This window comes from Cnephaeus nilssonii (assembly GCF_951640355.1).
Source record: "Cnephaeus nilssonii genome assembly, chromosome: 20".
NCBI lineage: Eukaryota > Metazoa > Chordata > Mammalia > Chiroptera > Vespertilionidae > Cnephaeus > Cnephaeus nilssonii.
This window is the reverse complement of record NC_137091.1, coordinates 38,012,459-38,025,091: the sequence shown is the minus strand read 5'-3', so window position 1 is coordinate 38,025,091 and position 12,633 is coordinate 38,012,459. Positions and strand designations below refer to the sequence as shown.

At 49.2% G+C, this 12,633-nt stretch overlaps 1 protein-coding gene across 1 annotated transcript in view; it reads left to right on the top strand.

The window, feature by feature from the left end:
• Nucleotides 1–12,633, top strand: part of AKT2 (AKT serine/threonine kinase 2) — a 50,869-nt gene that overhangs the window by 17,227 nt on the left and 21,009 nt on the right. The window contains exons 2-3 of the mRNA XM_079799776.1: nt 2,033–2,152; nt 10,941–11,069. Of these exons, the coding sequence (XP_079655902.1) occupies nt 2,107–2,152; nt 10,941–11,069 (175 nt within the window). The 5' untranslated portion in view covers nt 2,033–2,106. The remainder of the gene's footprint in view (nt 1–2,032; nt 2,153–10,940; nt 11,070–12,633) is intronic.

Here is a 12,633-nt window from a genome sequence, read left to right as displayed (position 1 = left end):
TGTTCAGCTGAGACCTCGAGGAGGGAGAACTCACCAAGGTGTGGGGGATGGAAGCCAGAGGGAAGGCCTAAGTGACAGGCCGGCAGAGAGTGGGATGGGGGGAGAGGGATAGGGAGGTGGTGCCAGCTGTAATCATTGTCATGGCCATTAGCCTTCACTGAGGGCTTTCTAGGTGCCTCTTGGCTTACAGGGTGAGAAGGCCGGATTTAGATGGAACGTAGGGGCTGAGTGCAGAGGTCGAGAAGCCAGGGAGAAGGCTGGTAGGGAGAGAAGAGGAGGTGATGGGAGGGGAGGGAAGGCGGGGCCCGGTGGGAGAAGTGGTTAGGAAGCTGGGTGGCTGGGCAGTGGGGCCCACCCTGGTCAGCAGGGGAGGAGACAGTGGAGTACAGGCGGGCGGAGGCCGGGTCCTGAAGGGCCTTGAATCCCAAGCCTAGGAACTTGTCTCTTTCCCGAGGCCAGTGGGAAGCCATGGGAGGGTTTTGAGTAGGGGAAGGACAGGGTTAGGTTTGAGGGTCCTACTCGTTGTGGAATGGGGGATGGATGGAAGGGGAGGAGTCTAGGGAGCAGGTATAGCGGGACCCTGCTGGGAAAGGACAGCGCTGGACCTGAGCCAGACTCAGGGAGGGCTGGGTGGAGAAACTGGCCACATTAGTGATTAAAACAGACTGGTGGGATGTTTAGGATTGAAGGTCTGACAGTCCTGGGTATTGGGTTCATGGGGTGTGAGTCCTTTGGGGTGCCTGTCACGCCTGCTGGTGAGGGGAGCCCCTGTTGCTGTTTCTGGCCCTGCCTTTGCAGGTTGGAGTTCAGAACATGATTTCTCAGCCCGCTGTTTACTTCCCCGTCACTGTTCATCTTGTCTTTCCCCTGCTTCCTGCCACTTACCTTCTTCCCTCTGCCCGGCCCGGCAGTCTGCCACGGTCACATGCCAGGCAGTCGTGTGTCCGGCCCACCAGCTCCCCTGGGGCACGGGAGAAAGCTGATGCCCACAGTGTCCCCAGAGCCAGCTGCCACTTCTCTGGGGGCCACCGTAGCTCCTGACCTGCTGTCCGCAAATAACCCTAGGCCAGGAAAGGCGAAAAGGCGCCTTGGGCTCATGGCTCCTATCCAGGCCTGCGGCTCCAGGTAGGGGCCCAGCTGGTGGTTGCCTCCCGCCCTTCTCCCCTCCACCCGCCCGCCCGCCTGGGAACCTGAGACAGAATCAGCAGCCTCGGCGTCTGTCAGTCTATCAGCTGCTGGTCCCTGAGGACAGAAAGGGAGGTCTTGGGGAAGGGACCAGGGCCTTGATCAAGCCCCCAGGACTGGCTTCTGGGCCCCAGACAAGTGTCTGCACAGTAGGTTGCTTTCCTGGAGCACCTGAGGCCCTCTTTTTTTTTTTTTTTTTCTAAATAGGGACAGGGAGGGACCTGAGGCTGCGAGCGACACGGGGTGGTGGCCTGTCGCAGGGGAGTGGGAGTACTTGGTTTGCTAAAGATGGCAGGTTGTTGGCCTGGTTTGGAAAGGAGAGTGAGTGAAAGTGTGTGTGTGCTGGGGGGTGGCAGGCAGATGCTTTTGGCTTTGAGCACTCCCTCAGGTGCCCAGGGCTGTCTGATTCATCCAGGTTACCTCAGTGTTGGGGCTTGGGAGTGATGCTGGGGGCGGGGCCATAGCTCCCTTACCACCATCCCAGCCTGGAGTGAGGGTGGGTGGGTGGGCTGCCTCTGCTCAGTGTGGGTGTTGTGGGTGTTGAGCTCAGGGTCTGGCCTGCACATAGGCAGGGAGCTCTGATCCCTGCAGAGTAGGACTCTGTGGCCAGGGTTGTGTCCTTACTGCCCCCTCCCCCCCAGATTGGGGTCCCTGGGGACACAGCCATATCCCCCCCCCCTCACTCCCATCCACTGGGTCCCAGGAGCAGGGCTCTCCCACTCTCACTGGCTTCACCACGTGCAGAACAAACAGCATCCACAAGGGCCTCAGAGCCTGGAGGTCCCCAGGGAAGGGGCTGGGGCCCAATCTCCCTCCAACTATGATGAGTTTCTTTCTTGTCTTGCAGATTGTGCTCTGTTCCTGCATGTCCTGCTGCCCTGAACTGTCCTGAGCTCGGTGACAGCGTGTCACGCTGCCACCATGAACGAGGTGTCTGTCATCAAAGAAGGCTGGCTCCACAAGCGTGGTAAGGGGCTGCTTATGCCTGTGGGATTGTGCATCTCTCTCTCTCTCTCTTTCTCTCTCTCTCTCTCTCTCTTCTCTCCCCCCCCCCCCTCCATCTCCCCACCTCCAATCTCCATCTCCCTTTCCTCTCCATCTCCCTCTCTTCCTGGCAGCTGATGTTGTGAGAAGCAGAGATGCAGGGTCTTCACAGCCCCCCAGAGCCAGCATCCCAGCCAGTAGCTCTTTACCACCCATTTCGTGAAATCGTTCAGCAGCAGCCTGGGCAGGGGAGCTGTGGCTCTGCCTGGGCCAAGTCTCCAGGTCTACCTAGATACTCTGCATGAGCCCACAGGCCAAGCCTTGAGCTCTGCTTCTGCACTAGGGATTTCATTCATAGCCCCATTTTAGAGGTAAAGAAACTGAGGCTCAGAGAAGGGAAGTCACTTAATTGAAGTAACACACTCATTCAGCAAATACTCATCGAATGTGTGGGGTATGCCAGGGTGTTCCAGGCTCTGGGGACAGTGTGGTGGCCTTAGGGAGTTTCCATTCCATTGGGAGGTGGAGACAAATAAACAAATATGCAGACATGTGATGGTAGTGGTGATAAGTACTGTTGTGAAAATAAGAACTCTGAGAGAGATGGGTGGTCAGGGGAAGTCATTCTGAGGAGATGAACCGAGGCTGGAGCAGGTAAGGGAGCCGGGTAAGGGTGACAGCAAGGACAAAGGTGGAAGTGTGGCTGGAGCAGAGAGTGAGGGAGGGAGAGCAGGAGGAAGTGGCACAATGGAACTCTAGGTGAATGGAAGCCGAGGAGGTTGTGAATCGTGGTGTGACCTGATCTGGTTGTACTGGTGAGCAGCCAAGCCAGAGAACTGAAGTTATTTACTGGGTAAAGACTAAGAGACTAGACCCCTAGATCCCAGGCTGCCTGTCCACAAAACTGGCACTTACCAGCTCTGCTGCTGCGTGCAGCTGGGAAGAAGCAGTGCTGAGAGCTGGCTTGTCCAGACTGAGGAGGAAGGAGGCAGGCTGTCCTCCCTTCCTGGATCTTCCTCTAGGGAGGGAGGGTTTCAGGCCTGCTGATAGCTGCTCTTTGTGTACTTTCATTCATTCAGCAGACATTTATTGAGCAGCTGCCGTGCTCCAGGCACTTACCTAGGCACTGGGTATATAGCAGTGAGCCAAACAGGCAAATCCCCGTCTTCATGTTCATGTCTTACATTTAAGGGGGAGGGCAGTGGCACTGTGTCCACTGGTGGTAAGTGCCATGGAGAAAAACCAAGCAACACGTAAAGGAGGGGCTGTGAACACTGTCAGAAATAGGGTGGCCAGAGAGAGCCTCGCTGAGAGTGGGCCTTTTGAATAAAGATCTGAGGGAGGCGGAGGCAAGGGAGTGAATCCCATGGCTAACAGGCAAGAGCATGAGGGTGCAGGGGACAGCCCGTGAGTGGACAGGGGAGTGGACCGGCATGTTTGAAGAGGCAGGGAGGCTGATGGGGCTGGCCTTTAGGGAACAGGGAGTAATGCCCACCCATCCTGCCCTATCCCAGGCTGCAGACCGCAGTGATGAGGGGCAGGGGCAGTTCCCCAGAGCCAGGCCTTCCCCATCAGACTGAGCAGGGGAGAGCTATTCCTGTTGCCCTCAAAAGACTGGGGTGTCATTCAGGACATGTCAGTCTACCTCTCAGATTGGGCCTTGTGTTTGGGGCCATCGATGGAACTTTCTGAACCTGGGCAGATGTCAAGGTTCTAACCCTGGCTCTGCCGCTTCCTCTTGGAGTGACTGTGAGTAAGCCGTCACCTCTGAGCCTTGGTTGCACATTTGTAAAACGGGTTAACAATGCAGGCCTCTGACGCTGTGAGCTCCTTGAGGGCAGGGGTTTGATCCAGCTTGTTTGCTGTGGTAGCCTCAGTGCCTAGAAAAGACATGGCATGCAGTAGGTGCTCAGTAACTGATTGTTGAATGAATGGTTGAGATTGTGTGTGTGTGGGTGGAGGGTGGGGTGGGGTGAGGGGACCAGTGTGGTCTGTGGGCCAGAGTCTCAGGCTCCTGATTTTCCCAAGGCCCATGGGTGTGGGCTGGGGGATGGGTGCCCTGGAGGTGGCTGGAGGACTGGGGGGGTGGGGGGGGTAGGGGGTTGTCTCTAGTCCAGGTCTGCTGATAGCAGTAAGTGGACCTCAGCCCCTCTCAGGCCTTCACTGTCCTCGTTTGTGCTGCAGGGAGGCCAGATGAGCTGTTGAGATGGCCTACCTGCCTTGGGTTTGCACACACTCATATAATAGTTTCACTCCTGGGCTTCTGAGCAGCAGCTGGCAGAGATGTGCAAGGCAAGGTGGCTTCTGCTGACTGCAACTGTTTTGGCACCTGCACCATCCCACCCCTGGTGGTTACAATAATAGCAGTCCCAGTTTACTTTGTGCCCATTCTGTGCCAGGCATGGGCTGTGCTGTAGGCAAGCTTGATTTTGTTGCATTTTCTTAGCTGCCTTGTGAGGCAGGCGTCTTACCAGGACGCTGAGGCTAAGCAGGAAGACCGACTCTGGAGGTTCCATTGAGAAGGTGGCAGCGCTGCGTCCTCTGACTTTGAACCAGTGCTTTCAAGGCCTGACCCACAGGCTGCTTCTTGCCTAGCAAGGTCTGTTCAAGGAATGGGTGAAGTGAGAGCACTGTTATTGGAGTGACTCATGCTCCGTGCTGGTCCCCTTTCCACCGGGCCTGGTCCTGTCTGCCAGTTTAGAGGCAGACAGTGTGGTGGTCAGGAGCATGGACAAAGCAAACCCTGGCTCCATCCTAGCTATTCTGGTCAACGGCTATGAGCCTTGGGCAAGTAATGGAACCTCTCTGTGCCTCAGTTTCCTCATTTGTAAACTGGGATTGTTGTGGGAATGTTTTTTTCTTTCCTTCTAGGTTTCTTTTGTCTTCTTAGCTTGTTCTTAGTATAAAACACTATAGGTAAATGCCTCGATCATAAGCTCACCCCCAAACTAGTTTCAGATCAACAAATAGAACAAGACAGTCTCTAGAAGCCCCTGCCACTCCCAAGCGGTAACTCTCCTAATTTCCAATAGCATAAGTGAGGTTTTCGAGTTTTGTTTTTGTTTTTTTTAAATTGAGGTGAAATTTACATAACACAAAATTAACTATTTTAAAGTGTACAATTCAGTGGCCTTTAGTACATTCACAGTGTTGTGTAACCGCTACCTCCGTCTAGTTCCAAAACATTTTCATCACCCTAAAAGAAAGCCCTGTACTCATTAAGCACTCAGTTCCCATTCCCCCTCCGACCCCTGGCAGCCACCAGTTTGTTTTCTGTCTTTATGGATTTACTTATTCTGGATATTTCATATAAATGAATCATACAATTGGTGGCCTTTTGTGTCTGGCGTTTTTCACTTAGCATAATGTTTTTGAGGTTCATCCATGCTATAGCATGGATCAGTATTTCATTCCTTTTTATGTCCAAATAATATTCCATTGTACAAATATATAACATTTTATCCATATGTCTGTTGATGGACATTTGAGTTATTTCTACCTTTTGGCTATAGTACTGCAGTGAATATTTGTGTACAAGTATTTGAGTACTTGTTTTTAGTTCTTTGGGGTATACACCTAGGAGTGGAATTGCTGGGTCATATGTTCTATATTTATAATCCATGTTTATGTAAATTACACAAATTAGATCAAATATCGTATATTTATATACTAAAAGTCTATACAATTAGATAACATGTAGATGTAAATAATCTGGGCTATATATTTATAATCTTCAGTGTATTCTATATTTAACTTTTAGAAGAAGTGCCAAACTTTTCCATATGGCTGCACCATTTTACATTTCCACCAGGTTTGAGTTTCTCCACATCTTCACCAACATTGTTCTTTTTCTTTTCTTTTTTTAATTGCAGCCATCCTAGTGGGTGTGAAGTGTTATCTCATGGTTTCGATTTGCATTTCCCTAATGACTAATGATGTTGAGCATCTTTTCATGTGCTTGTTGCCCATTTTTATCTCTTTGGAAAACTGTCTAGTCAAGTTCTTTGCCCATTGTATAATCAGGCTATTTGTCTTTTTTGTTGTTGAGTTATAAGAATTCTTTATGTATTCTCGATACTAAACTCTTATCAGATATATGATTTGCAAATATTTTTGCCCATTTTTTGTCCTTTTAGTTTCTTGATATTGTTCTTTGCATAAAAGTTTTTAATTTCAGTGAGTCTACTGTATTTTTTCTTTGGTTGCTTGTATTTTGGGTGTCATATCTAAAAATCCATTGTCAAATCCAGGGTCAAGAAGATAAAAAAGAAATTTTTTTATAGCCCTGCAAGTGTGGCTCAGTTTGTTAGTGTTGTCCCATGAAACAAAGGGTCACAGGTTCGATACCCAGGTTGTGGGTGGGTTCTATCCCTGGTAGGGGAGGCAACTAGACAACTGATGGATGCTTTTCACATTGATGTTTCTCCTTCCCCTGCCCCTTCCCGCTCTCCTTCCTCTCTCTAGAATCAATGAAGAACATATCCTCAGGTGAGAATTAAAAAAAAAATTATTGATTGATTTTTTTTGAGAGAGAACCAAAGGGAGAGAGAGATTGAGGGAGAGAGGAACATTGATTTGTTGTTCCCCTTACTGATGCATTCATTGGTTGATTCTTGTTTGTGCCCTGACTGGAAAACAAACCCTCAACTTTGGCGTATCAGGACAACACTCTTACCCACTTAGCTACCCAGCCAGGTCCAAGGTCAAGAAGATCTACCCCAATGTATTCTTCTAAGAGTTTTATAGTTTTAGTTCTTATATTTAAGTAGATCCTTTTGAGTTAATTTTTGTATCTGTGATATGGTGTGAGGTAAGCATCCAACTCTAGTTTTGTTTTTTGCATGTGAATATTCAGTTGTCCCAGTACCATTTATTCAGTGGTCTTAAGACTCCTGTTGAAAATCAGTTGACCATGATTTTTTTGTTGTTGTTGTTTGTTTTTGACAATTCTATTCCATTGGTCTATATGTCAATCTTTATGCTACATTGATTCAATTACTGTGGCTTTGTAGTGAAATCAGGAAGTATGAGTACTTTTACTTTGTTGTTCTTTTTCAATATTGTTTGGCTATTTGGGGTCCCTTGCCATGAGATTTTGAATTCCATGTAAATTTGAGGATTGGCTTTTCAATTTCTGCAGAAAAGGATGTTGAAATTTTGTTAGGGGATGTGCTGACTCTAGATCACTTTGGTAGTGTTTTCATCTTAAATATATCAAATCTTTCAATCTGTGAACACAAGATGTCTTTGAATTATTTAGGTATATCATTTCTTTCAGCAATGTTTTGTAGTTTTTAATGCATAAATCTTTTACCTCCTTATGCTATTGTAAGTGGAATTGTTGTCTTAATCTTTTTTGGGTTGTTTACTGCTGGTGTATAGAACCACAACTGATTAGCCTGTTCTTTTGCTGAATTTGTTTATTAGCTCTAGTAATTGTTTTGTGGATTCTTTGTGATTTTCTAAATATATAGGATCATGTCTTCTATACTAATAAAAGGGTAATATTGCTAATTAGACCAGGAGACCTTCCGGGAGACCTTCCGGACAGCCTTCCAGACAAAGCCATGGTGGCGGGGCCGAGGCAGAGGCAGTTAGGGGTGATCAGGCCAGGAGCAGATGGCAGTTGGGGGTGATCAGGCCGGTGGGGGGGGCAGTTGGGGGTGAGCAGGCCGGCAGGGGGGCCAGTTGGGGACTAGCAGGCTGGTGGGGGGGGCAGTTGGGGGCGAGAAGGCCAGTGGGGGGGGCAGTTGGGTGCGAGCAGGCTGGCAGGCAGAGTGGTTAGGGGCGATCAGGCAGGCAGACAGGTGAGTGGTTAGGAGCCAGCGGTCTCAGATTGCGAGAGGGTGGGATCGGGCCTAAACCGGCAGTCGGACATCCCCCTAGGGGTCCAGATTGGAGAGGGTGCAGGCCAGGCTGAGGGACACCCCTCCACCCCCGTGCATGAATTTCATGCACCAGGCCACTAGTCCTATATAATAAAAGCCCAATATGCTAAGTATTTGGTCAACTGGTCGGCCATTCAACCAATTGACATGCACTGACCACCAGGGGGCAGACAGTCGACTGGTCGGCCAGTTGCTATGACGTGCACTGACCACCAGGGGGCAGACGCTCCGATTGGTAGGTTAGCTTGCTGCTGGGGTCCGGCTGATCGGGACTGAGTGAGACAGGCCGGACACGCCCTGGAGCCCTCCTGCGGTCCCCCTGAGGCAGGCCAACGTTCTGCGTCCCTCCTCGGCCCCAATCGTGCACCGGTGGGGTCCCTAGGCCTGGCCTACACCCTCTTGCAATCCGGGACCCCTCAGGGGATGTTGGAGAGCCCCGATCCCACATGCCAGGCCGAGGGACCCCACTGGTGCACAAATTCGTGCACCGGGCCTCTAGTCTTCAAATAAAGATAGTTATATTTATTCTTTCACATTGGATGCCTTTTATCGTTTTATTTTTCTCTGACTAAAACGTCCAATAACATGTTTAATAGCAGTGGTGAAAGTGGACATCCTTGTCTTGTTCCTGATCTTAGGGGAAGCTTTCGGTCTTTTCATCACTGAGTATGATGTTAGCTGCGGGTGTTTCACAGATCCTCTCTATCATGTGGAGGAACTTCCATTCCTCGTTTGCTGAGTATTTTTATTATGAAAGGTTGTAGGATTTTGTCAAATGCTATTTCTGCCTCAATCGAAATGATCATGTGTCTTTTTTCCTTCATTCTATTAAAGTGTATTAAATTGATTGATTTTCATATATTGAACCACCCTTGCATTTCTGGGATAAAACCCGCTTGGTCATGGTGTGTAATCCTTTTAAATTGTTGTTAAACTTGGAGTTTTGCTAGTTTTTGAACTTTATGTACATGAAATCATTTAGTATCTAAATTTGAAAGAATTTAGTAAGTTAAAACCTGTAAGATATACTTAGGACAGTATGTGGCACGAAGTACCACTATAATGTTTATATCATCATCATCATCAGTGTCATTTAATGGATAGCCCCTTAAGAGGAAACGAAGATTCAGAAGTGAAGTGACTTAACTGGCGGCCGCACAGCAAATATAGCCCAGAGCCCCACCCTGCCATCCTATTTCACATGTGCCATGTGAGTTGAGGGCTTGGCACACTCTTTGCAAAGTGGGCTGATGATAAAAGCATTTATTGAGTGCCTGCGGTGTGTGCTGAGCCCTAAGCTGGAGGCTCTATGCTGGTGATCGCATAGTTTTTAACAGTTTCAGGTATAATTTACATACTGTACAATTCAGCCTTTTATTTATTTATTTAAAAATATATTTGTATTGATTTCAGAAAGTGAGAGAGAGGGAGAGAGAGAGAGAAACATCAATGATGAGAGAGAATCATTGATCTGCTGCCTCCTGCACACCCCACACTGGGGATCGAGCCCACAACCTGCGAATGTGCCCTGCCCGGGAATTGAACCGTGACCTCCTGGTTCATAGGTTGATGTTCAACCACTGAGCCACGCCAGCCGGGTGCAGTTCAGCCTTTTAAACTGTACAGTTCAGTGGCTTTTAGTATTCAGAGTGTGCAACCATCTCCACAATTAATATTAACACATTTTATTACCGTGCTCCTGCCTGCTTTCCTGTCCTCCCTCCTCCCAGCCACGTGCCTCTTGTGAGGCTGTCACACCCTGCTGTTCATGTCTATGGATTTGCCTAATCTGGACATTTTATGTAAATGTACTAATCTAATCTGTGGTTCTTTTAGTTACGGTTCATCTGTGTTGTAGCGTGTGTTCATACTTTGTTTCTTTTTATGATTGAATAGTATTATAGTATGTGGATATGGCATGTTTTGTTTATCCATTCATTAGCTGATGGACTTTTGGGTTGTTTTCACTTTTTACTATTATGAATAATGTTGCTATGGACATTTATGTACAAGTTTTGTTTCACCATCTCTATTCTATCTTTTGAGGACTTAAATAGCATTTTATTTTATTGAAAACTTTATTTTATTGACATATAATTGACTTACACTATCCTATTTGTTCCAGTTGTACATCAGGGATTTGATATTTACATACATTATGAAATGATCCCCATGATAAGTCTAGTTACCATCTGTCACCTTACAAAGTAATTACAATATTTATTGACTGTATCTCCTATGCTGTACTTTATATCCCCATGATTTATTTATTTTATAACTGGAAGTTTGTGCCTCTTAATTTCCTTCATCTATTTCGCAGCCCATCTCATTTTCTCCAGCAGACTTGTGAGGAGTGGGTTCTTGATGCGCACACATGGACACACATATATACACAGGGTGCTTGGATAGTCACGGTTAGAACAAATAGAAGAGGCCAAGGGACACTTGGAGGGCACAGCAACAGCTATACCCGGCCTGGCACAGTGTTTTGACATTTGATCCATCTGCACGGCTGTACTGGTGAATACCAGCCCATGGGATTTGGCCTTACAGGGCCACAGGGCATGTGTGTTTGGAAGCTTGGGCCTCTCCTGGGATTGGGCCACGTGCTGGCAAGGATGGCTTGCTGCTGGCCACACGCTGAGGCAGCTGCTGCCCTGGGCCACTGCAGCAGGCACCTTCCTGCCAGGCATGACCTCTTAATCACTGGGCCCAGCCCAGCACCAGCCTTCATCAGCAGGGGCTCCCTCAAGGGTTTCTCTTGGAGAGGCACTCTCCTGCCTACCCTCATCCACCCTCCTCCCACCCAGGTGCCCCTTGTGAGGCGCTGTTACACCGGACTGTCTGCCCTGACCTCTCTCCCTCTCCTCTACCTTTGTTCAGGTGAATACATCAAGACGTGGAGGCCCCGGTACTTCCTGCTGAAGAGTGATGGTTCCTTCATTGGCTATAAGGAGCGGCCCGAGGCCCCTGACCAGACCCTGCCCCCTTTAAACAACTTCTCCGTTGCGGGTACGTCTTAGGGCAAATGGGTGGGCCAGAGTTTGGGTGCTCCAAGGATGACTGGCTGGTCTTGCGGGCACATGGGGATCGGCTGTTCTTGGACTGTTTGCCCTATTTCTTCCCCTTCCCCTGCTCCACCTGTGTGTCAGTTGGGTGAGGTAAAGTGGGAAGAGGGAAGAAGCCAGACATTTTCCCCAGCCTCTCCCCCAGGCAGCACTGCCTCTGTGGTTCTAGCTGCTGCTGGCCAGGCCCTGGGGTCTGGCTGGTATCATGAGCCTCTGCATTCTGGTAACAGCCTGTTTCTCTGTCCCTCTAAACTAGAGGCATCCATGGCCGCCCTTTCAGCTGACCGCAGGGCTAACCCCGCATCCTCCATCCCCTCTGTGGTATCCGAAGTGATGCCTACCAGCTGGACCCTGGCCAGTGGAAGCTTGGCAGGCCCAAAGCCCTTGCCTGGATCTTGCAGAACCACAGTCCTGCCTCCATCTCTCTGCCCTCCCCTTCCCCCCCGCCCTGCTTCCTTCCTTCCCTGCTGACCTGATTGGTTACCACATCCTAAGCACATTTCAAAGACACCCCCATCTCCACTGTCACTCCTTAGCACAGACCACCATTCTTTCCCACCTAGTTCCTGCTCCAGCCTCTTGTCAAGTCTCACCCTACCCACTGTCTCTGGAACCCAGTCCTGGTCCCCTCTGTCCTGCTTAAGCCTTGTCCTGGTTGCTTCCCCCGTATGCTGGTGACTCTGACATGGCTGCTGCCAGTCCTGGCTTCTCACCTGAACTGCCAGCCTGTCTTGAGCAGCTTCCTCCTCATTTCCTGGGTGTCCCCTAGGTCCACCATGTCCCAAATTGTCCATCTAGTCTCCCCTTTCCTCCCCCAACCTCCCACTCCCTATCTCCTTTCAGGGAGGGCCCTATTGTCTCCTAGTCCTCAGGCCACAGGCCTCGGCCTCATCCTAGGTGCCTCTCTCTGCCTCCCTCTGGCCTATCTGCCTTTTCCTCCCCCTCCATGGCTCCACTCTGTGTAGCCCCAGCCTTCTCCCTGGGCTCCCAGCCTCCATCCTCTCTCATCCTCTACATGGCAGCTAGAGGGATCTGTTTAAATCTATCCATGCCTATTCCCTATTTAAGCCTTCCATAGCCCCCTATTGCCCTCAGGACAAAGTCCAGATTCTCACCATTCTCCTGAGCCCTGCAGGCGGGCCCCTACCCACCTCTCCAGCCAGTCTCGCTTCCCTGCTCCTAACACCATGAGCAGAATTTGCCATTCCCTATATACTAAGAAACTAGAAACACCAATCAGAAAGGATATATGTACCCCTATGTTCATAGCAGCACAATTTACAATAGCTAAGATTTGGAAACAGCCTAGGTGCCCGTCAGCAGATAACTGGATCAGAAAACTATGGTACATCTACACAATGGAATACTATGCTGCCATAAAAAAAGAAGGAATTCTTACCATTTGCAGCAAGCTAGATGGAATTGGAGAACATTGTGCTAAGTGGAATAAGCCAGTCAATGAAAGAAAAATACCACATGATCTCACTCATTTATGGATAATAAAGAAC